Source organism: Callorhinchus milii, unplaced genomic scaffold, assembly GCF_018977255.1.
Source record: "Callorhinchus milii isolate IMCB2004 unplaced genomic scaffold, IMCB_Cmil_1.0 Scaffold20, whole genome shotgun sequence".
Lineage (NCBI taxonomy): Eukaryota > Metazoa > Chordata > Chondrichthyes > Chimaeriformes > Callorhinchidae > Callorhinchus > Callorhinchus milii.
Genome location: NW_024704761.1, coordinates 2,911,252 through 2,934,438, shown reverse-complemented (window position 1 = coordinate 2,934,438; position 23,187 = coordinate 2,911,252). Strand labels below are relative to the sequence as shown.

Genomic DNA, 23,187 nt, shown 5'->3' with positions numbered 1-23,187 from the left:
AAAGCCGCTTTTTGAAGGCTAACCGGGCATTTGGAATTCACATCAAACGCGGGTGGTTGATGGGACTTTACAGGTGGCAGCGGAAGGTCAGAACTGTTCTCCAGCAACCCCGGACTGAAGCCGTTCTGTACAACCTCTGGTGTTTCAGTGTGCTGTGGGCTCTGGTTTTCAATGTCAATATAGCAAGCCACATCTCCGAAATCCAAAGTGACATCCTGCAGATCTGAATCACTGACACTGAGGGGAGAAGGTTTGGGGGGGGGGGGGGGGGGGGGGGGAAAAGCAAATAGCCAATTCACTCAGTGAATCACATCTGATGGAAAACATGGGCGTAAAATCACTATGGCAATTGGAGCTTCGGCCTCGCTGCCCCCACCCTTTGAAACTCCATCCCACAGTCCCTTCGCCTTGCCCCTCTCCCTTGTTTCCTTCAAGGCCCTTTCAAGACCTTCCTCTTTGACCGTGCCTTCGGACATCCTCCTACCCCCACCCTCCCTGCCCTCCACCCCACCTGATCCCAACCTGCAGCTCGGGTGTAAATCATTGACTGTCCAGCGCCTTGAGAAGTTGAGCTGTATAAATGTAATTTGTTGTTGTTGGTTGAAGCAATTTAATGACAATATTACCACTGGTAAAAATTTAATTACAGCAAAAAATAATTCTCACATAGCAAGGGTTCCAAGTTACCCCTTACCTGAGGAAGAGCTTTAAGCAGGCACAGGTGACGGCCTCTGGGATATCAGGAAACTGCTGCAGGCAAAGCTGCAACAGGAAATAGTCTGCTTTACTCAAAGCCACAGCCACCAAATCAGGGCACAAGCTGAAAAAAAACACAGTTCACAGTTATAAAAGTCTGCCAAAGCCAGATCAGAAGACATTTCTTCATACAAAGAATTGAGAGAGGGTGGAATTCCTCACAGAAACACATTGTGCTGCTTCAGTTTGAGAATTGGCAAATCGAACAGTTGGCTTCAGATCCTCGCACGTTTTATTGATGAGCAGAGGCGACGCGTCACCTTGGATCTCTTCTGCACCTTCTAGAAACTGCTTTGCCTAAGGAACTACCCGTGTGTCTCTTGTGTTAGCTGGTTAGACTCCAGCAGTTTCCCCAACGCATACTCTGAGGTCCCCAAGCCTTGGTTCTTTCCAATTTGCCCCTAATACTTTCTGGAATTAGGTAAATAGGATGCATCCCTCCAGGGAGAGAGAGTGCATTCCATTCCAACGATCTATCTCTGGTACTTCCATGTGTAGGTGGGATGCATGCAATTCTCAGTTTGGTTTGGATACTCTCAAGCACAACGATTGGTTTCTGCAGAACAAACAAACAAAAAAAAACAGTGCAGGGAGAAAATCTGCACCCAAAGCCATGTAGACTCATTTAGAAAAAGCCTCTTATTTATGATGGAAGTGAACATTAGCAGAATATGATGGCAATTCATTCCTCACCTGTAAGAAAGCACCTGGGTCTGTAGCAGCTGCACCAGTGCTTTTTGTGGGTAGAATTTCACCTCTTCCAAGCATCTATGCACCAGTTTTGTAGTAATCTGTGCAGTAATCAGCTGTGTATTGGGCGACTGCAGGTTATTGAAGAATATATGCAAATCTTCCTCTACTTTCTCCAGTGTGCCTGTCTGTGAGAGAACTCAGAATAACACAGTGTTTGTGGGACACTGCTGTGTGCAATTGGCTCTCATGCTTCACAGTCAACTTTCTTTACGGTATGTTCTGTGAAGTGCTTTGAAACGTCTCAATGACATGATAAGACACTTGGGGTGGGGTAACAAATTATCTTATTTTAATGTTCCGCAAAATTAATGAAGCATTGGAAAACAACAACAACAACAACAACAAGATTCCATTTATAGAGCGCCTTTCACGTCAGGAGGACGTCCCAAGGCGCTGCACAGTTGGGTCATGACCCGAGCAGGAGGGAAATGGTCAGGGGGGGGGGGGGGGGAGAGAGGAGGGGGGAAATGGTCAGGGTGAGGGGAGGGAAGGGAGGGAGCGAGGAGGAGGAAGAGAGTCGAGAGGGGAGCTGAAGGCACGGTCAAAGAGAAAGATGACGGGGGCAGTTTACCCCAATGAGGATTTGACTAAAACGCGTGACACACACACATTTTATAAATTAAAATGTTTTAATTTGAATGAAGCAAATGAGCATTCTGTGGAACTCAGCCACAGGAAGAAAATTACATTAGGTAAATTACTCTGGCCAGAGGGAGGGTCTTAAAAGTGTGACGTGTGTCCTTAAAACAAATCCTCTGAGCAGCGAATTGCAAAAGACTGATTGTTAAACATTTGTACATGACGCACTGTTTTGACTGTCTTCCCTATTGAAGGTAACACACTGCGAAACCTCTGTACCCAGGAACACAGGAGGTATTCTAAGACCAGCCTGTTCGAGTGACACAGATCATGTGCTGATTTGGCCAATTTCCTTGCTTCGTGGAATAAAGAAAAATACTTTTAACACATCTCGTGTTACCTTTCATTAATGTACCTGATGTGCACAACATGAAAAAACTGCAGAGAATAAAGCACAAGAGCGTAGAAGTGTACTCCCAACTCATTTGCCACTTGAATGCTAAACATCTGCTCAACTTCTGCTGCCAAGGCGCTGTGTCAGATGCAGGTGTATCAGATGTCGAATTTATTTTAATGAATTCTACCCCTTTAAGTGAAAACATTAAACCTCTCCTCCCTTAATTCTTCTGACGACAAACCCCTCTCTAAAGGAAATATTTTTTCCTGATTTTTCTCATTACGTCCTTTCATTGTCTCTTCAGTAATGTGAGGGGTGGGGCTGGGGGGCAGATAAGAGAGGAGGAGGAACTTAATATTCCTTCCCTGGGGCAATTCTTGAACTGCATTCCACACTTCCCTCAGGGCAACAATAAGAATGAGCTGAAACCCTGTTGAGGTTTTAAGCACATGGATCAGTCGGTTGCCTGATGATGTATTATAACACTACTCTGCCAAGGTTCTTCACCTTGTAATCTGCTGAAAGTTCAAGTCTCCTAATAAGAGTTCTGGTCTCCTCAGTCAAACAAAGCTTGATGCTTTACGTTTTTTACCTGAATCTGGTTTAGAAGCTGATCCTGAGAGATGGACTGTTGCTGAGTGGAGGCTCCCTGACTCTTTCTGCTCCTCAGCTGCAATAGAAAGATGGAAAAACAAAATCAAACCGGCGCAAGGAATCTGAAGTGCTCTTAAAAATCTCGAGCTATCATCAATGGCTCGTTTCACCACCAAGTGACACTCCCGGGCCCCTCCAAACAGCCTGTTATAGGAGCCAGGAGCTGCTCTGTCAACTCAGTCAAGGCCTGTGCTTTGCAGCCGGCATGTATATCAGCCCCTCAGTAATGTCTCCCTCCTTACAATTCTCTTGGGCTCCAATTTAGCACCGCTCCTTGCTGCAGCTTGCTGGAGTCCTTCTGCCTCCTCATCGTAAAGCAAGGCATTCCAGTTCACAACAGTGAAAGCCGTTTTCATTTCTGTAAAGTGAGATTTAAAAAAAAAACGTTGAATTAAACCACAAATACATATTCATGCAACAAATGATCAAAAAATGATCAACTCTGCAAAGTACAGGGTTGATTTTACCCACGATAGTCACCTACCTGCAGTGTTTGGCTGCTGGAGTTTCCCGAGTACAGCTGCCAAAGAGGAGGTTTCACATGTAAATGGAACCACAGTCAGCACCTTTCCATGGGGCACATAGAGTTTGCCACTGTAACACCACAACTAGAGAGAATCAAAGAACAGTTACGTTGCGACCCAGTTACTTTATACCACTCGTTCACTTCTCACTACAACATCAAGTTACATTTATATACAGCAGCGCCTTTCATGTAGGGAGGACTTTGCCAGCTGCATTTCTGGAGCGTTATTCATAAAAGCACATGAGCAGGTGACTGAGACAACGCCAAGGATAAATTCAACACTGCGTCTGTACTCAGGTGGCTCTGATGAGAATGCTACCAACTGAGCCAAGCTAAGACTGTGATCGTGAAGACAATGTAAGAAGGGCCTCACCTGCCCACAGCTTCCCTCTGGCAGCTCTTTCCATGTCAGCAGCGTTTGGAATGTTGTATTCCAAATGCTCAAAGATTCTGAAATAAAAGTCAGGCACATGTCAGTGTTCACATTAATAATGAGGATCCAGATGGGCAAGAATTGGCCATCAATGCTGTCTTAGAGACAGCTGAATTAACATCTCTTAAGTACCTTTGACAGTAGGTTGCAGAGAATGAGGAGCTCCCAACACAGCTATATGAGCCTCATCCAGCAGCCGGATAGCAGCTCGCTGCAGACTCCGGGCCTTGCAACCCGGCAGCTTTAGCAGCGAGGACCGAGGCAGTGCCTGCTCGTTCTCCACACAACTCCTGCGCCGAGGCGGCAACTCCGTCTTGTAGATCGATCCATCTGAATCTGAGGAAAAGGTTTTCACAGACACTCATGTCACTCTCCCATTGCTCCCTTTTAAAATCACAGTAATAAAAAGTAAAGCCATGTCAGAGGCCCCAAAATTGCACTTAGGCTAAGCTTGTGAGTGCCTTGAGACATCCTCCTTATGTGAAAGGTGTTTGTTGTTGTTGTTGAGTGGCTGTTGTGTCTTCACATTTAGGATCAGCAGAAATGTGGAAATCAGACTTATTTCTGCTTTTCAAGACCATGAAAAAGCGACTTCCTGATTAAAATGGAATTAACAATTTTCCACTATTTCGAGCAATCCTAAATTTTAAGACTATTTCAGACTTCTGGTACCTACGGGTGGTTTATTATTGCTACAGTCATTACAGACATATCCACTTCACTGACAAGTCAGTACAATTCTTGGATTACAGTATGTACCTAATTCACAATGAGTCACACATTTGCAGCGACCGAAAAAGACAGTTAATACGCAATGAAGCTGGGCAGGAGGCAACCTACATAAACAGGTTAGGATAATGTCCTCTTGGTTGAGGGAAAGAGCGAAGCTCACAGGACAGCCAATCTCTTCTCCTGAATCCAATTTAAACTTCTGCTGCATATCAGGGTTTAGCTTTTGGGTATACAGGTGGAACGCTCCATTCTGCAAAGAAAGTCATTTCAATCAGAATGAATTAATTCCAAAGCTTTTATCACAGCAATAAAAACACACAAATTTCACCTCTGGAGACAATTAGTCAGAAGCAATTGGCCCACCTTCAGTACCTTCTAGTGCACGTGTGGCAGCAAGGAAAGGAGAGATCAGGTTTGGCTGTGGCCCCCTCTACAGGCTTGACAGTAATTGTCTATAAAGTGCTTTAACACATTAACTTAATAAGGCGCTTTACAAATAGAGGTTCTCGCTTACTTTTTCTGTGATGAACACGACAATGGGGCTTCCAGCTTCCAGTACAGAGTCACTCCACCTAGAATGAAAATGGAATGTACACTTAGACACTGATTCCCACCCTAGTTATAAAACACACAACCGCTGACCCTCTCTCGCTGTATAATACCAACACATATAAAATCTCATCGCAGTGAGAGAAAACTCAGCTACAAGTAATAATAATAATCCTGCATTTAATATAGTGCTTTTCACGTCTTCGAGACATCTCAAAGTGCTTCACAGTATATACTGTGAAGTGAATTGACTGTAAATTTGTGGGCAAAACTATGCTGAACAGTGACAGACGCCTGTAAATATATGTAATCCAAGCAAGAGGTTCAGATTACTTTGATAAAACATACAGAATTTAATATGTTTACAGAGAATTTCTCCAATTTCCCCCCACTCCCAAATCTACCCATCACACTGACAACACTAACCATACAGGAACGTTTACTATAAACTCTCCCAGACACACCTGGTCATACTAACCTGATGACTTCACCTTCTGAGACGATATCTTCGATTTCCTGCTGTGGATCTGTCAGGAGAACATCAAGGCGACGGACGGCTCCTCCCTCAAAGAGCACGAGAGGTTCTGTATCGGGCAGCATGTGTATCCGGCAGACGTCTGCCAATAACTGAAATGTAGTAAATGTGAAGAGGTTCAGACAGACATTTTCTTACTTCCCGCTGACACAAGGTGATGTGGAATTCTTAATTTAATGGACAATTTCTAAAGGTACACAGCGTTATTATTATGATTGTGTTCCAATAAGAAGAATCCATCCCATTGTGAACGTACCGTGCTTTGAACACTTTTTCCAGATTAACATCTTCATCCTTCCATATTCTTAACACCTAGAAAACAATGAGATATTAAAATCTCCATTAGCATCAATGCTTAAATCTACAGATAGCAATGAATGCAACTACCTGCAGATATGAACTCAAATGCACGGTTTTCAGGAAAATTGGTCAGTCTTTCAAGACACTAAAATTCAAACGCCTGACATGCAGAACGAACAATCTCCAATTTCTTTTCAGTCCTTACCTTCTTGTCATGAACAACCACATACTCTTTAGTCTGGCTGTTGTAGATTGCTGGGCACGAGATTGCCTGAGTTTGTTTGACGCTCCAACTTCCCAGAGGCTTCTGGTCTGACACCTTCACAGAAGCAAATACGTGGGTCATTATACACAGTACATGCATATTTACATACATGTCACACGCATAACAACAACAACATTACATTTGGAAAGCACCTTTCACATCAGGAGGACGTCCCAAGGGGCTGGACAGTCGGTGTTTCGGACCCGAGCCGGGAGTCGGGATCGGGGAGGGTGAAGGGCAGGTGTGGGTGGGGGGAGTGGGGGGGGGAAGGAAGGAGGGTGATCGAAGGTACGGTCGGAGAGGAGGGTCTTGAGATGGGTCTTGAAGGAGCCAAGGGAGGGGGCAAAGTGGAGTTCCAGAGTGGCTGAAGGCTCACCCGCCAACGGTAGGGCGGGCGAGGCGGGGGACGGTGAAGGAGGTCGGTGCCTGCTGCGAACTGACCTGGACCTAATTTCAGTACATCGGCGCGGTGCCCCCCCCCACCACCACCAACTAGGCCAACAGCCCCCCACACACCCCCAACAACCATGCCATCATCTCACCAGCAACCAAGCCAACATCCCCCAGTAACCATGCCAACAGCGCCCCACACACCCCCCCCAGTAGCCATGCCAGTACCCCAATAGCCAACCCAGGAGCCATGCCAACCCCTCCCCCCCCAGGAGCCATGCCAACCCCTCCCCCCCCAGGAGCCATGCCGGAGTTGGCCCCGGGCTCTGGCCGCCCGTCTCACCTTATACACCGTCACCGTCCTGTCCGTGTGAGTGACTATGACGTGGTCGGGTCCCGCGGGCTCCAGGCCCCGCACCGAGCCGCCGCTGGGGAGGCCGCAAAGCATGAAGTCCTCGCAAAGCCGCGCCATCTTTACTCTCCCTCCTCCTCCTCCTCCTCTGCGTCTGCGCACTCGGTCCCTCCCGCGCCACTGCCGCACCTGCGGCTCTGCACCGACAGCACCGCCAACAGCGCCCTCTGGCGGCGGGGCGCCCTGGCGCATGCGCTGACTGCAACCCATCCACAGTGCCTTTCATTCACCTCCTTCATCCCACACGTGTGATTCCCCCCTCCTCCCCCCCCCCCACCCCCCCCCCCAACCCCCCACTCCTCCCCAACCCCCCCACTCCTCCCCAACCCCCCCTCCCCAACCCCACCCCCACTCCTCAACCCCCCACCCCCCCCCTCAACCCCCCCTCCTCACCCCCCCCTCCCCCACCCCCCCTCCTCCCCACCCCCCCTCCGCAACCCCCCCCCCCCCCCTCCTCCCCAACCCCCCTCCCCAACCCCCCCTCCTCCCCAACCCCTCCTCCCCAACCCCCCCTCCCCACCCCCCCTCCCCAACCCCCCCTCCCCAACCCCCCCCTCCTCCCCAACCCCCCCTCCCCAACTCCTCCCAACCCCCCTCCTCCCCAACCCCCCTCCTCCCCAACCCCCCCTCCTCCCCAACCCCCCTCCTCCCCAACCCCCCTCCTCCCCAACCCCCCTCCCCAACCCCCCCCTCCCCAACCCCCCCTCCCCAACCCCCCTCCTCCCCACCCCCCCCACCCCAACCCCCACTCCTCCCAACCCCCCACTCCTCCCCAACCCCCCCCCCCAACCCCCCCACTCCTCCCCAACCCCCCCTCCCCAACTCCCCAACCCCCCACTCCTCAACCCCCCACCCCACCCTCCTCAACACCCCCCTCCCCAACCCCCCCCCACCCTCCCCAACCCCCCCACCCCAACCCCCCCCACGCTCCCCAACCCCCCCACCCCCCCCCCACCTCCTCCCAACCCCCTCCTCCACCCCCCCACCCCAACCCTCCTCCCCAACCCCCCCCTCCCCAACCCCCCAATTTTGATGTAATATGTTTCTATACAGATGTAATTTTGTTGTTGTTGCCGCTCCTGGCCAGGTATAGTGCAACCTAAGAATCCTCTGCGTAAAAAGACCCCTCTCTTTCATGTCTTTGGTAAAAATCTGTTCAGCTGCTATTCTCTGGAAAGGGTCTCTGATGAGCTGCAAACTTACCTTTAATGGCGATCCACAAATGCTATTTTCTGGCTTGCCAATTGTCTTATCAGTTCAGTGGCTCGGTGCGTGCGAGGAGGGGGCACGGGTAGTTCTATGTATGGACCACTCTTGAGCATCCTGACCAATGCTCAGTCCACATCGATGGAAGTACAGTCTGTACTCTCTCTCTGTACTCTGTACCCTCTCAACTCTCTTCCCCCTCCTCGCTCCCTCCCTTCCCTCCCCTCACCCTGACCATTTCCCCCCTGCTCGGGTCATGACCCAACTGTGCAGCGCCTTGGGACGTCCTCCTGACGTGAAAGGCGCTTTATAAATGGAATCTTGTTGTTGTTGTTGTTGTTGTAATTCATTTCTTCCCTTCCTCTCACGCCAGCAACCCATGACCGATCTCCCTGCTATGCAAGTAATCGTTCTTCATCAACGAGCATCGTGAGCGCATTTAACTGTGGAGGTGCACTCTTTAGCACAGCTGCCGGATAGTGATCAGCTTTACACCCCGCAACACTACCGGGACAAAGATCTCAGTTCTGCCCAGGGACCAAACCCTGGATCTTAGTATCACACCATGTACTATGCTACGTTCACTGAGCCTGAAATCTGTTATGTAAATAAACCTCGAGCTGTTTCCTAGTTCATCATTCTGTCAAGTAATAATAATAATCATCTTTTAAAAAGTGAAAAGAGAATGCCAGGGTATTGGAATGCACTGAGGCCACACACTCTGTTTCAGAGAAAAACATCTTTTATTTCTTTGAAGTTTAATTTCAAAAATGATAAACCTGCTTTGTTCTCAGCAATGAAGATCTTATTTCTACACTCAGGTATGTTATTACCCATGCTATCGTAACAAACTATTGCAGCAGATTCTTCATCGCAACAAATAAAATAAACCAGTCACGTAGGAAAACCTTGTCCTTACGTTCACGACAAGTTGACACAATATTTACATCACACTTTCTATGTACAGTTCTGATCTATGTAAAACTTTCTAACTCTGACACAAGAAAGATTTCCCATTCTGTGGGTCCTATTTAAGTGCAGTTGATTCCGCTTCAGTGAGTATCTGGTATTTTTTAAAATATGGTTAATAGAATTTTATCTGCACCAGGTATCTCTGAGGGAACAGCTGGGTGACCCACGATTGAGATTACTGTATTTAGCCACCTGCCAAGAGGGGGGGGGAGTTCAGGTGGGGGAGGGTGGATATCACTTCTTCACCTTTCCTCCCCGTGGGGTCGAGATAGGCCTCAGCTCTGTACTCCCTTCGTAGAAAAGAGTCATTTTGTTCTTACGAAGTATATTGGAAAGTGAAACGGATCAAATGGCTTTCATTCTGGTTAATATAATACATTTTGAGAACAAATGAGCAAAATGGTGTTTGTGTAGATAGTTCCAGTACGGAGCTAGCACAACACAGGCACAGAGGTCCAACAGCTTCCTTTGTGTGGCAATTTTATATTATTATCTGAATATGTAATTATTATTGGGCAAAATGGCTGTCATGCTTGGCTGCAAAAATAGCTGCTACACTTAGCAGTAATTGCTGCAAAGCGCTTTGAGATATTTCAACATTAAAGATGCTATTAAAATGCAAGTTCTTTTCTATGTTTAAGGAGATGAAAATATTTCCAAAATGATACATTTTCCTCCAAATTGATCGGTTCTGACGGGGGAAAGAATAATCAGCTGCACTAAAATAGATTATACACAATTGGACAATTCTACAAAGCATTTTTCATTCCAGCAGCATTCAAAGAATGTGTTAATGGTAATAATGCAACCATTGTAATTTTGGCCATTTATACACAGGGAAACCAGTTTTGCAGAAACACAACCATTGAAGAATGCAAATGCACAGAGTTTGGGAAATTCAGACAACCTGTGGAGGTGAAAACATTCTGAAAACATTTCTTTAATGTTCTTCCTAACTCGATATTCCCCGAATTCTTAAATACACATTACAGGCAGTCACTGGGAATTAGGAGGACCATCCTATCAGACAACTTCAAATCATCAGATTTATGTGAAATGGTTAGAGCTGTTATCGTACAATAATAATAATCCTTGCTTTTGATGATAGCATTTTTCACATCGGGAGGTTGTCTGAAAGCGCTTCATAGGTTTCACTGTAAAGTATAGTGACTGTATTTTTGTAGGTAAACGCAGCAGCCGATTTGCACACAGCAATGTCCCACAAACAGCTATGGAGTGATTGACCATTTTTTTAATTTGGAAAGGAAAAGGATCTATCTATCAGACGCTGAAATCCCATTGTAAAGACAAAACAAAAAGATTGCTACTTCTACATTAAACCCCAAGGGGAGCCAGTTCTAAGCGAGACGGGAGATCTCTTAATCAACATTGAGCTCCACAGGGTGGGGGGGAATAACACCCAAAATAGGCTCAAACTCACAAGAGAATGTCACGGCTCTGTGACCCGGTACAACAGCACAAATAACATCCAGCATCGAAGAAGCAGACCACAGTGGTGTTTGAAACCCCCCCCACCCCCACAGCCCCCCACAGCCGGGACAATCCATCTGCATAATGGGCAGATGCTGTAAGCTGGTGACACAACGTTATCTGTGGAGATTACGAACTCAGGGGTGGAGCAAATGGATGGCCAAGGTCTAGTTTGTCAAGCTGAAAAGGTGAAGAATTAAAGCAGAGAACGATGGAACAACACTGAGATCTGGAAATCAAACCACTGGTTGAAAGAGGCAGCTAGTCATGCTTTGGCTCAAATGGGTCACCAGAGGCTGCACCTTCAGATATCTTAGTGGCTGCACGTCTCTCCTGAGGATCCGGCAGGGTAAGAGTTTCTGGAGCAGACTTTTTCCTCGGACGATCCTTGGGTATAGACAGGAATTCCGGGGCGTCGGAGGAGAGTGGCGTGGACGGGGCGCTGGAGGGCGCGCTGCGGGTTAGCGAAGGCAGGACCACGTTGCTGATGGTGATAGCGGGAGGAATAATTCCGATTTTTTTGTTGGTAGCTTCCTGAGTTGCTCGTTCAAATTCTCGAACCTCATCCATTGTCATGTCTTCCCGATTAAAAACAAAAAGAATCCTGTGTAAACTTCAATATCTCTCACAGATCAGTCAATATGCATTTCTAGTCATCAATTCAAGTTTTGTTTTACCAAATAAAAATCAAGTTTTTTAAAAATCTGGGTCTGATGCCAAGTCTATAAGACACAATACACATGGTGCAATGCAGAATAGTACAAGGGGCTGAGGAACAAACAGTTCAGTATTGTCACTAGCCTCATTGCAACAGTCTTCCCATACCAATCATCGTGTGGCTGCTTCTCTGATTACCATTTTCCTGCCACTTCAATACCACAGAGGGACAGTTTTGTGCTGTGAGTCCCGCTCGCTAGAAACTGAACTGACCCAAACTTAATTTGTGTACCACCCACCTTCATAGCCAATAGGCAGTAGAGACTTTTATTCCACCAAGAAAATGAATATCAACTCAGAAGTTAACATTTGCAAATCGATCACTTGTGTTTAAAGGCTGTGAGCCCAAAACCTGGAGCTTGGTTGTCAAGAATATGAACAGGTTTTATTTGTGGAACATTGGCTTTTGGCTCCTTCCAATGTACATACCTGATGTTGAGGCTTGGAGATCCATTGCCAATTTCCTTGACGTCATAAAACGTGCGGACTCAACATTAGTTACATGTTAATAAGCCAGAATACCATCCATTGACTAGATGACTAGAGCTAACAAGTCAGAGAGGGTTGGTCTTTGTGGATAATGCTATCACAAGTCTTGTCCTGGTTTATTTGTTCAACATTCTCTTGGACCAAACAACACCATTATATCATTCCCTCCTCCTCCATTTACCATTGAATGATGAACAAAGTATAGAAGCATTTTGAAATTTTCTTTCTGCTGGGTAAAATCATCTGATTGTCACGACGATGGTTATTATTATAGTTTTTAGGAGGAACAAAAATGTAGTCTCCCCAAGGAGAATCCCTGACCCAGGGGGATCTTCTCACCCCAACACCCCCCCACCCCAGTGTGACTAAGGCTGAACAGAGGTCAAAAGAGCGAGTGATGCGAGTGTTGTCGCTACACCAGACATGGCATCTCCTCAAACACTTTCACAGCATCCAGTGATATGACATCTGAACACCAGAGACAAACATACCAAATACCATTATGCACAGCAGCACATCTGGATTTAGCTGTGGTTTACTTACCTCTTGTACTTCAGATAAAAGCTCCACAAGAAAAAAATTCCTGCTCTGAGCAAGTTTCTTGTTCCAATTGAATTAGATATCTTTTATTGGCGATACATTGAACCCAGTTATACCTGTTCAGTTAAAAAAAATCAGCTTTTTTGCTACTGATTAAGGAGGAAATCAGTTCCTTTGCTATGTACATAGGTTTAAGAAATAAATATCGTCCTGATATTAAAATCATATTTTTTAACTTTGGGACTGGCAGGATGAAACACAGTTTCTGGGTCTGCAAGTTCCTTGTCCAATATTTATCCTACTACTGTACTTAAGCCTTCAAAAGTTTTAAGGTAATAAATGACAGAGGCTGCTTATAATTTCCTGCCCTCCAGTGGTTGTGGTTGAAATTCATCAGATCGGTTCATAAACATAAACAAGCTCTCTTCTGTAAAACAATAGGTTGGCAATATGCTTTTACACAAGCACTCAGTACTGGGAAATCCTGTTCTCAATGCCGGAGCTAGCAAACACCACGTAAGGTTAGAACAAGCTATGCTCTAATAAGAGGCGATTGTGTCCAAGGGAGTCCCTGTGGGGTCAGCACGACACACAACTCGTGAGTGACCTGTGTACATTACTATTTCCCAATTCTGTATTGGGAACTGTCTGCATCATAGGGGCAGAGAGGGAAAATACAGTATCATGTTTTATGGGGAGGGTATTTTAGGCTGGAATAGCTGGCTCATAGTGCAGGAACACAGGAATATATCTTGTGATATTCTGTGTAATAATAATAATAATAATATCGCTTAAAGTATCTTGATGCTAACCTCAGAAGAGCACTCCTTTACCACGCCAGTGGACGTTCCATTTGTAACATCCTCAGCAGGAGGCCGCTCATTTAGTGCTACTCACAGAGCTGAATTGCAGATCGCTTTTTGCTAGGACCGACGGCTACTGGGAATTGGGCTGATTTTGCCCAAACTCAGTTCACTCAAGACCCCAAAGAGTGGTAGAGAGAGAAGATGTTCTTCCCTTTGGTCGGAGCTGTACCACTCACTCCTAGAGTTTACATTGAAATGTCCAAAGATTGTGCCAACCCGATTCTCATTCTAACATCTTGTGAAACGGGTTGGGCTGTGGTTGCCTATTAGAAATGGTCTCAGGGAGAGGGGAAACGTGACCTGGGAGCCAGCGAGGTGCTTATCGATGGAATCGGGTCGTGATGCCCACGGAAGCTCACCTAGTATCAGTCACCGGCTTCAGGCAATAAGAAAGGAAGAAATTCTGAGAGAAAAATTGGATGGAAAAACCAGGCCTGTGATCAGTGTGGAATGGAATAGCACGGGCAAACAGCAAATCCTGATGTCCGTTCTGACGAAAGGTCATCGACCTAACTCAATTTTCTCTCTCCATGTGAATGTTGGGCCGGTGGCGAGAGGCTGGTGGGCAGAGAATGTTCAGCAATTGGTTTTAATTGGTGAATAAAGAACCTCACTGCCATACATTCACCGGCCTCTTCTCGTGGATTTGCCACATATCTGAGAGTACTTTGAAACGGGAAAGCATTAAAATAGCGATAAAACTATTAAGAGAGGGAGATTTTTCAAGTTTGGTTTTAGAAAAAACATCAACATACGCTTGTGTTGGCATCGCTCTGTATTTCATCCGCGGGAGGAGAATTTGTGGAAGGCTGATCAAACCAAACTTTTATGTTCGTTTGTTCATGCATGTTTTTTTCGTACATCCGCACATCATCCATAGCCATATCTGTAAAAAGTCCAAGATGTTGGCACGTTCTGTGGAGAGGACATTGAACTCGAGGTATGTAGCGGTTTCTGGGAGATGAAACCAATAAATAATAATGAATAAAAAAAGGGAAATGAGGTTCGAGGGTAGACATGGAAGGTTCCTAGAAGCGGGAACGAACACTAGCTTTATGACAAGCGAGTCGTAAAGTTAGTTCAGACAGTCAGAGGGAAAGGTGTCGGAAAAAAAGTGTGCAGCAGAAGCTGAGTTGTTGGGAGAGTCAAGGAAAAAGAGCGGAGCACAGGGTTCAGAGTGTTTACAAGGTGCATTTGGGAGGTAAAGCTCATGGTGAAAATATAAGCCAAAGGACCTTCTTTCAGAAGATACTTTCAGAAGACCTGCTACAAACCCCCTAAATCAACAGTACAGATTTCTACATCAAACTATTCATCCTATCTTCTGTTTAAAAACACACTTGTAATTTAAAACACAATAAGCTTACATTAAAGACTTCCCCGATTGATATCCGACACAGTGTAACCAGGGTGCAATGAATGCCTTCTGAGGTTGGTTAAGCAATCCTTTCAAACAGACAGTCCCTTAATACAAGTGAGACGTTTGATGGTCAATAAAGACAGGTGGGTTATATATCCAGGTTATCCTTAAGACAGGTTTCTATGTAACTTTACCTGCAATTGAAATCTGATATATTTTGCAGATATACAGAACCGAATAGATCTAGAATTATTAGTAACAGCGTAAGATAGCTAATTAGTTTGCAAAGAAAGCAAAGACCTCAGAAAATGTCTAATTTATTGTTCATTCATTGAACTTATGAGACTATCTCCAAGACTACAGTTATATTTCTTAGACTGTTTCTTGTGGAAGCACAACCAGTTTAGGAGGGTGAGAGAGTGTGTCAGCCAAGTCTTCCTGCCATGCTTGGGGTGGAAGACCTATTGAGAATTGCATGCCGGGCAAACATGGATGAAATTTAACAGTTCCACTTACCGTACCATTCGTCCACCCAGGCAAAGGCTTGTCGGTGGCCAATTAGCAGAATATCCCGGACAACCTGAGAATGTGAATAAGTCATTAAATCCTCAATAAACAATTTCTGAACACAAATAAACATATTTATACAAAGCCCATTGCTCTCTCTCTCTCTCTCTCTCTATATATATATATATATAGAACCTAATTTAAATTGGGTATATTTTCTTTCCGCCTGCTTCTCCTACTTATCTGCGAAAGACAGTCGGGTTACCTGCTCCCAAGCCTCTGCCAAAGCCACAACATGGAAACGGAACAAAACCCTGGCGTTCGTCCCATCAAGCACGTGCCCACTCCTTCCTTGACCAGTGTAAAGTTCTTCAGAGTTACTCCCCGGTATGTCGCCTCCTCTCAAGAGAGCAGTGCCCAACATTCATCTGCTGACTATCCCTGTCAAACCAGAACCTCGTTCCTCCCAACTTTTCAAGGAGTATTTATGCAGAACATTCAAGTCATTTGTTGAAGAATGAATGAGCTTTTCTCATTTTTTTTAAAAGCCTTAAAGTATCTCAGGAGGAAATACTGTACAACAAAACTCCTACAGGGAAATGTGAAGCAGTATCTCATTCCAAACACTGGGTGCCACTGCAATATACTGCTCGGTTAGTGGCACAGCGCCGTCCTGTGGTTATAAGCAAATACTATGGTAGAGTACAAAAAGTCAGGCTGTTTCTGACAGACAACTAAATCCCACAATCACGACGTGCAACTTGGTATATCACTGGTTGTCACAGGTCCTGATTCAAATATCGGAGCTGGCTGAAAGTTCATAAGCTTACCGATCAGTCAAGTTTGTGTAACGGTACAAGTATAATGTTCCCTGCACAAAAATCAATCACATCACTTTACAGTAATTACCTGTGAAGCTACTCTGACACATTGAAGACCTTTCTTCACGTTGTTTACAGAATTAAATGAGAAGTTACTCATGCAGCAAGTTTCCTATCTAAGCCACGTCATTAGGAGAGACAGCGAGCTGGTGTGCCTCACATGGAAGCGAGAGAACATCAATAACTGAGAAACTTATGGGATGTTCTCAGATGAACTCAGCAATGTGCAATGAATTGGCATAAGCAGGGGAGTCAGTTCCTCGCAGGAGACTGTCCTCGCAGCTAGGGATGAGTGCTTGACTCAGGCTGAAAAGAGGAGAGACAAGAACAAATGCAAAATGGGGAAAAAAACAATCCATGCAAGTTTCCTGCAATGTTACCACTGACTGACCTTATGTACAAATTGTTCTACTCTTGTCTGAAGTCCCCAGACTTCAAATTTGACAGTCACCAGTTTGTAGGAGCACATGATTGGCTTCTGAGTGTCTCTCCAGCCTTCTGTCAGCATGCCTCTCTGTGTCTTCTCTGACTTGAAGTACCTGAGGTCCTGAAATACAGCGAACGATAATAAAACTCACTCCAACAACAATACAAAATGACACTTGTACAGTACCTTTCATGTCGGGAGGATGTCCCAAGGCGCTGTAGTCTACAGCTATAGCTCTAGTCCACACTCCCATGATAACAAGAGCAGGAAAAGAAGTGGGTTTCCATTTATTATTAGTGTTTGTGCTTCTTTGGATGCAAGTTAGTAGACTTCCACCATCCACTGAGCTGACTCTCTCTCTTCCTTTGCCATGGGTCGTGTGCTATCCAGACCGAAGCTATGCAATTCTGGATATCTGTTTAGGTTGTGTGTGTTCGGTAAAATTATTAATGTTTTTGCTCAGATCAAGCACATCATTTATTTTCATTTGCCAAAATGTTGACATTTGTTACTGTTTGTGGGCTGAGAAATGAGGACATCCAGGCACAGTGCAACACTTAACGTTTTTGCAGTTGGTAATACATCTTAATTACAAATGATATTTATTGACCAATTGATGCATTCTTGCTCAAGTCTGAGCTCTATTCTGGGTGTGATCATGGATGTGATAATATTGACTGTGATGAGATCATCAAGCTTAAAAGGTCTCGAGACACCTTCCCAAGATGTGGATTAATGAATATATTCAGTTTCCAATTTTAATAGCCTGGGCCACATTATGTTTGAAGGGAGAGATATGAGTCACGGTGGTATCTAAGTCCTCAATAAAGCTAATCAAACAATTAACAATTGATTGATATTGGTGAACTCTTATGAACAAACTGGTTATTTTTCCGCTACAGTGTGAACGTTCAAGGGTATTTGACTCCAGAAATTTTGTGACAAAGAGTCACACAGAAATGATAACCTGTCTTTTACTTTCAGATGCTGATTGACCTGATGGGACATTCCCAGCTTGTTCTGTTTGGATTTATATTGCTACAGATAGGTTAACAAAGCCATAATAGCCACAGCCTCTTGGATAAGTGTGATGTTCAATCCCTGCGATATCTGAAAGGCTAAACGCAAACAAGGGTTGGGATAAACTACAGAAAGGAAATGATGTTCAATGTGTGGTTAACGTGTGCAGGAATTTGATCTAAATGTCATCACTCCGATCAAATCCGCAGACAGCTAAATGTTCACTGAACAAATTTGTAATTGATTTATTGAAACAGAAAGATGTCCACTCAATCAGCTGTATATTTTTGAAAGCTGAAGGAAGTGAAAAGGGCATCATTATTCTGAGGACACTAAATGTCCTGTCGGATTCAGTTAATGAATTGAGAGACTTTGCTCAGGCAAGATTTATTCCGTGCAAAAGTCTGATCAACACGAATTGTTAGAGGTTAATTCAACAATGTAACACTGGTGCTTTGCGAAAAAGGATAAAATGTTCAACATAAAATGACATCAGAAATGAAAACCAAAAGGAACGTGCATGCTGGATTTAACTTACACATTCAGCGGCCAAACCATTTTTCACTGTAGAAAGAAATAGTGGCTGGGTTTTAATACTTTAAGGCCCTCAAAAGCTATGGAGCTCCCCACATGGCAAGCAGCCAGCCTTGGCAGAGCTGCTGAGTGTGCAGCGTTTGAGAAATGCCAAGTGAAGAGATGTGAAGTCCTGTAGCTTAGTGGTTAGAGGACTCGCCTCGCAAGTGAGAGGGCTTGGGTTTGAATCCTGGTGGGGCGAAAAGTTGGGCAAGTTTCCTTACTCCACACGCCTCTGATTACCTAACAGTGAGTAGGAACCCGGATGTTAGTCGATTGACGGATCGCTTTTCCAGGGGTAATAATTCCTTCAAAAAAAATAAATAATAATTTGGTCACTCAATCCCAATTAGCTGCTGCATTTCGCCCACAAAATATACAGTCAACTCACTTCACAGTATATTCTGGGAAATGCTCTGAGACGTCTCGAAAACGTCTAGCAGCTGCTATGTCAAATGCAAGGATTATTATTATTATTATGCTTCATCTTCAGAAGGAAGAGAAAACTGAGTGAATCATCCCAGGTTCTCTTTCTTCCCCTTTTCGAAGTCAGTTCACAGGAGCATTGCATCTTGACATAAATATGTCCGTTTTAACTTACAATAATAGCAAAATATAATAAGACCAGAAATGAAAACTGAAAAGTGACCAGCACCAACACATTTAACACGAATGCTGCTGTGTTTTAGTATTAAGTAAATGCATAATATGTGTGACATAAGGAATTTCTTTGCACATTGGGATTTAAACACATCGATTTCAAACAACATTAATTTCTTATTAAAGAATCCTGTTAAACTTAGACCAAAGTACTTCATGTAAGCGTAAAAACAACAGGAGGAAAAATAGTTATGAATAAATTGTCTCATCCAACTGGTTAGCATTTTTATAACATGGCTCTTCAGACTAGATAAAAGGTACCAATTTGGGTGTAATCCAGAGGCAAAACATGGAGACAAAAAGATAAAAGCTACATGACATTTCAGGCATAAATCCTCGCAAACAAATTAACATCCATTTGCCAAACATCTCATTAGGTCTGGATAATTAAAGCAGAGGAGCTCTGTGCTGTTCACTGGCACTGACATGTATGTTGTTTTGAATGGCACATCATTATCAACCACTCTGGAAGTGGGTATTGTTCCAGTCTGTAATAATACTTGTATCTCTTTTGATCGATAATAGGTTGAGACAGTGTGCAGTGAAAAATGATTAAAGATGGCCAGAATTTTAACAAGGTCTAAATTTATAAGATCTTCTTAATGTACTTCAAAGGTAGACTTCTTCCCTCATTCTCAGCCAAAGGAATAACTTTCAGAATAAATCTACAAAGGAATAACTTCTTGATCCATGTATAACAAACCTTCCCGAGAGACTTATCCCTGGTGTTAGCAACTACAGATTTTTTGCAGGTTTGTTCTAAACAAAGAGAGTTACTTGTATAGATTAGAAGAAGGAAAATGAGATGGTGAATAAGGCTGGACTCTGCTTTATTTCAATCAAAGTATAAATTGGTTAATGACAAAAATGTTCTGATTCGAGTTAATTATTCACTGAATCAGGAAATTGATTAATGTAGCAATATTACTTCAACCAAGGGAAAAANGATTAACAGGAATCAGCAAGTGTTTTAATTATATTATTTGTTATAACATCTTGTTATGTTGAAATGCCTCACAATACTTCACAGGTAATTACTGTTAACTGCAGTGTTTGTAGGGATAGGACAGAGAGCTTTCTTTGGCTTTTTTTTTGACTAGTGTCGTGGATCTTTACCTTGTATTAAAATGGTTACCATCTGAATGGCATCCAACAATGTAGCCCTCTCCAGTGCTTCACTGGAGTGTAAGCCTTGACAGTGAAATCAGCTCAAAACACAGGGATTTAATCCATAACCAGATGAGTGTTGGTTGGTACAATGTAGATGTTTACTTTTCTGTTCACTTACTTCAGAGTCTTTGTAGTAGCGTTCAGGAATTTCATCATATGCAATATCGACAAAGCACACCTCTCTTTCAAGATCTTTTGCCTCAGAGTTGAAGATCTAAATATATAATAAAACAATTAAAAAATAGGTAATGTATCATCGGTGACTGATATGTGCAGGAATACAATAGGGGTAGCATTGCAGCTTACTACAGTACTACAACGCACTGATTAGTTTCACAGTACTTGCCCAGTTGGAACTCAAAATTACTTGAAAAAAGCAATTTAAATGTATGCTTTACAGTGAGTGAGTGCTTTTCACAGTTTGTAGCATGTACCAGATGGTGATTTTTTGGTTTAATTGGATTTTTGCATGGTTCCAGGGTGATTGGCAGTCTGTTTGATGTGAAAGGTTTAGCAATGGCATTTGAAGATCAAAGTCGCCTTATGTCTGGTATAGGAGAAAAGGTTTAACAGATTGCGTGATGCAGGTCCTGAAGGTATATTGGATCAGTTTGAGAGGACCTCTAGCATTACTTGTATAAAGGGCAAAACGTTACTTATGCTTTCAAGCCTCTCTAATTGGTTATGTATCTGTCTCCAATAAATGGCAACTGCTTAGTTTGTACTTTATACCCTGAAACAGTAAAGTTTAACACAAGAGCTATTAACTGTAAGGTTAAGTTCTACTTCTCTTCGACTGAGCCTTTGGCCACCCTCCTACCCCTCCACCCTCCCCGATCCCAACCCCCAGCTCGGGTCCAAATCGCTGACTGTCTAACGCTTTGGGACGAAAGGCTCTATACAAATGTAATTTGTATTTTATTGTACAGAGTTAACACTGAGAATATTAACCATTCCTCTTCCGAAATGGGTTGCCAACATTAAAGTGGGGTACTTCAGTAGATTGTAACACCATCCATTTACTTCTGGGTTTGAATCCAACACAGATTAGAGGGATGGAAATCTCGCTTTGGCAGCTACAAATCTCCAGAGATGACATGAGTACAAAAACTTCTGATCTCAGTTCCTTATGCTCACAATCTTACAGCATAAAATTGACATTTGGCAGATAGGATTGTGGGTTTTGTGAAAATGAGAAACTGTTGAAAAATGGTCAGATCAGGCTTTTAAAGGGGAAGTGAATAACAGTGACCATATTACTGGTTCTTACTGACAAAATGTCAACTGAATGCAATTGCACTGTTTTTCTGAAGATCTACGCACACTACTTTCCTAGTATTGGTATCTCTGCACTCACATTCAAATGTTTACTGCACTTTATTGGACACGTGACCAAGGTTACTGCAGCCGTTCATGTTGATGACAATACGGTGTGAAATGGGAAATTCGCAAACTGGAAATTGTGCTTGTGGTCACCATCTTACTTCCAGGACGTTTCTTGACCAAAAAAGGAAAGCAAATGCTTTTGCTGGATTTGGGGATTGCATGTTTTTAAACAAACTTGTCAGTGAATGGTGTCATTTCATGTGCCAACCCATCACCGCTGCTCAAGAGTCTCCAAACCGAGCTGAGATTTCCATGCATCCCACCTACACATGGAAATCCCAGAGATAGATCGTTGGGATGGATGTGCAAACTCAAGTGGATTAAACGTACGCCTTCCCTTCACTGGTAGAGGACTGTCGCTCTCTACTTATCATCAAGTGGGAGTAATCTTTCTGATGTCACACACACCAAACACTTACTGCTGTATTATATCAAAGATTCACCCTTTTAAAAATACAATACCCACTAGATGGCAGGCCTGGGCAAAGCAGCTGCAAGCTTTCCTGATTTCACTTTGTTTCTGTTCACTTACCAATGAAGCTATTAGCATTGTCACTCTGCTATCCTGATATTTTTTTCTCTGGGAACGTCCATGTGTGCACATTGGCAAAAATAACATTTGTTCTGCAGCAGGACCCTTTACATGCATTTCTTATAAACTTGCAGTACCACGTCCTAATGTGTTTATAGAACATCCTTATGTATTCTTACCCTTATTTGTAAGTATTTGACACCATCACCCTGGAGATATATCAAGCAAATCTGGCAAATAGTACACCAATATGGGGGCTTTAAAGCCCATGCAGGGCCTAAACTGATTTCCCAGCAACTAAGGCAATGAATCAGAGTTGCAACCGTCAACATAAGACATCAAGGCTAAAAGCAGGCATGTCTTTGACCACTAACAACAGGGGAACCTGTTGTATCTTTTGTATCCAGGGTTAGCAGCACAATACAGCGTGATTCATGTATCAGGTAGACTATATGCACGTTGAGCAATGTAAAAGGCAGTAATATGTCAAAGAGTTACGATACATGTCAAAAAACATTGAAGAGATGATCGAGCAATTTATCAATGTCCGGTATCAGCCTTGATGTGTTATGTCCTTGAATACACTCTTGCCTGTGTTAATGTTATGTATAAGGAGAGGCGTGGGTTTATTCTATTTATGGCAATGTTTTTAATGCTGGACAGTGATGGATCGTAGGCTGCTGTGATTGAATCATGTGATTTGAATTGAAGTGCAATCATACTACGTTCTACTACATTGTCTGAACTGCAGTGATATCAGGTTTTACTGCATGTAACAAGGGAAGAGCAAAGAACAATACAGGTTCGGGCTTGTGAAGGGCAATTTTAGAATTGAGATTGGGAAGTATTTCTTTATGTAGAGAGCAATCAATAGTGATATAGATAGTAGAGGCTAGTATATTGAACTTGTTCAAGAAACAACGGAGCTATAATGGGAAAACTTAAGGGTGGTTTTCTGGAAGGATGAGAATAAGTACAGAGTACTGCTATACGTCAGTGTGTAAGAACAGCACACCACTGTATCTCAGATAATGCATAAATGATTAAACAAGTTGGGGTTGAATCACGGCAAACAAAGATTGATTTGGTTTAATTAAAAAGAATTACAT

General features: G+C 43.8%; 2 protein-coding genes across 3 annotated transcripts in view; both read right to left on the bottom strand.

Annotated features, from left to right (window-relative positions):
- Window positions 1–7,398, bottom strand: part of nol11 (nucleolar protein 11) — a 9,408-nt gene extending 2,010 nt beyond the window's left edge. Inside the window, exons 1-14 of the mRNA XM_042342416.1 lie at window positions 7,213–7,398; window positions 6,420–6,533; window positions 6,167–6,226; window positions 5,858–6,006; window positions 5,345–5,402; window positions 4,939–5,080; window positions 4,231–4,434; window positions 4,039–4,115; window positions 3,624–3,747; window positions 3,382–3,497; window positions 3,078–3,155; window positions 1,450–1,634; window positions 695–820; window positions 1–237 (exon numbers count right to left, since the gene is read on the bottom strand). The exon at window positions 1–237 is cut by the window's left edge and continues 3 nt beyond it. Coding sequence (XP_042198350.1) covers window positions 1–237; window positions 695–820; window positions 1,450–1,634; window positions 3,078–3,155; window positions 3,382–3,497; window positions 3,624–3,747; window positions 4,039–4,115; window positions 4,231–4,434; window positions 4,939–5,080; window positions 5,345–5,402; window positions 5,858–6,006; window positions 6,167–6,226; window positions 6,420–6,533; window positions 7,213–7,341 — 1,799 coding nt within the window. The 5' untranslated portion in view covers window positions 7,342–7,398. The remainder of the gene's footprint in view (window positions 238–694; window positions 821–1,449; window positions 1,635–3,077; window positions 3,156–3,381; window positions 3,498–3,623; window positions 3,748–4,038; window positions 4,116–4,230; window positions 4,435–4,938; window positions 5,081–5,344; window positions 5,403–5,857; window positions 6,007–6,166; window positions 6,227–6,419; window positions 6,534–7,212) is intronic.
- Window positions 7,399–9,211: 1,813 nt separating this feature from the next.
- The window catches only part of LOC103175612 (phosphatidylinositol transfer protein cytoplasmic 1), a 69,776-nt gene continuing 55,800 nt past the window's right edge, over window positions 9,212–23,187 (bottom strand). The window contains exons 6-10 of one of the 2 annotated variants that reach the window (XM_042342466.1): window positions 20,279–20,374; window positions 16,702–16,857; window positions 15,439–15,502; window positions 14,318–14,448; window positions 11,474–11,528 (exon numbers count right to left, since the gene is read on the bottom strand). In XM_042342466.1, the coding sequence (XP_042198400.1) occupies window positions 11,523–11,528; window positions 14,318–14,448; window positions 15,439–15,502; window positions 16,702–16,857; window positions 20,279–20,374 (453 nt within the window). In that variant the 3' untranslated portion in view covers window positions 11,474–11,522. Of the gene's footprint in view, window positions 11,529–14,317; window positions 14,449–15,438; window positions 15,503–16,701; window positions 16,858–20,278; window positions 20,375–23,187 lie in introns of both variants that reach the window. The other variant, XM_007888729.2, reaches the window with a different exon arrangement.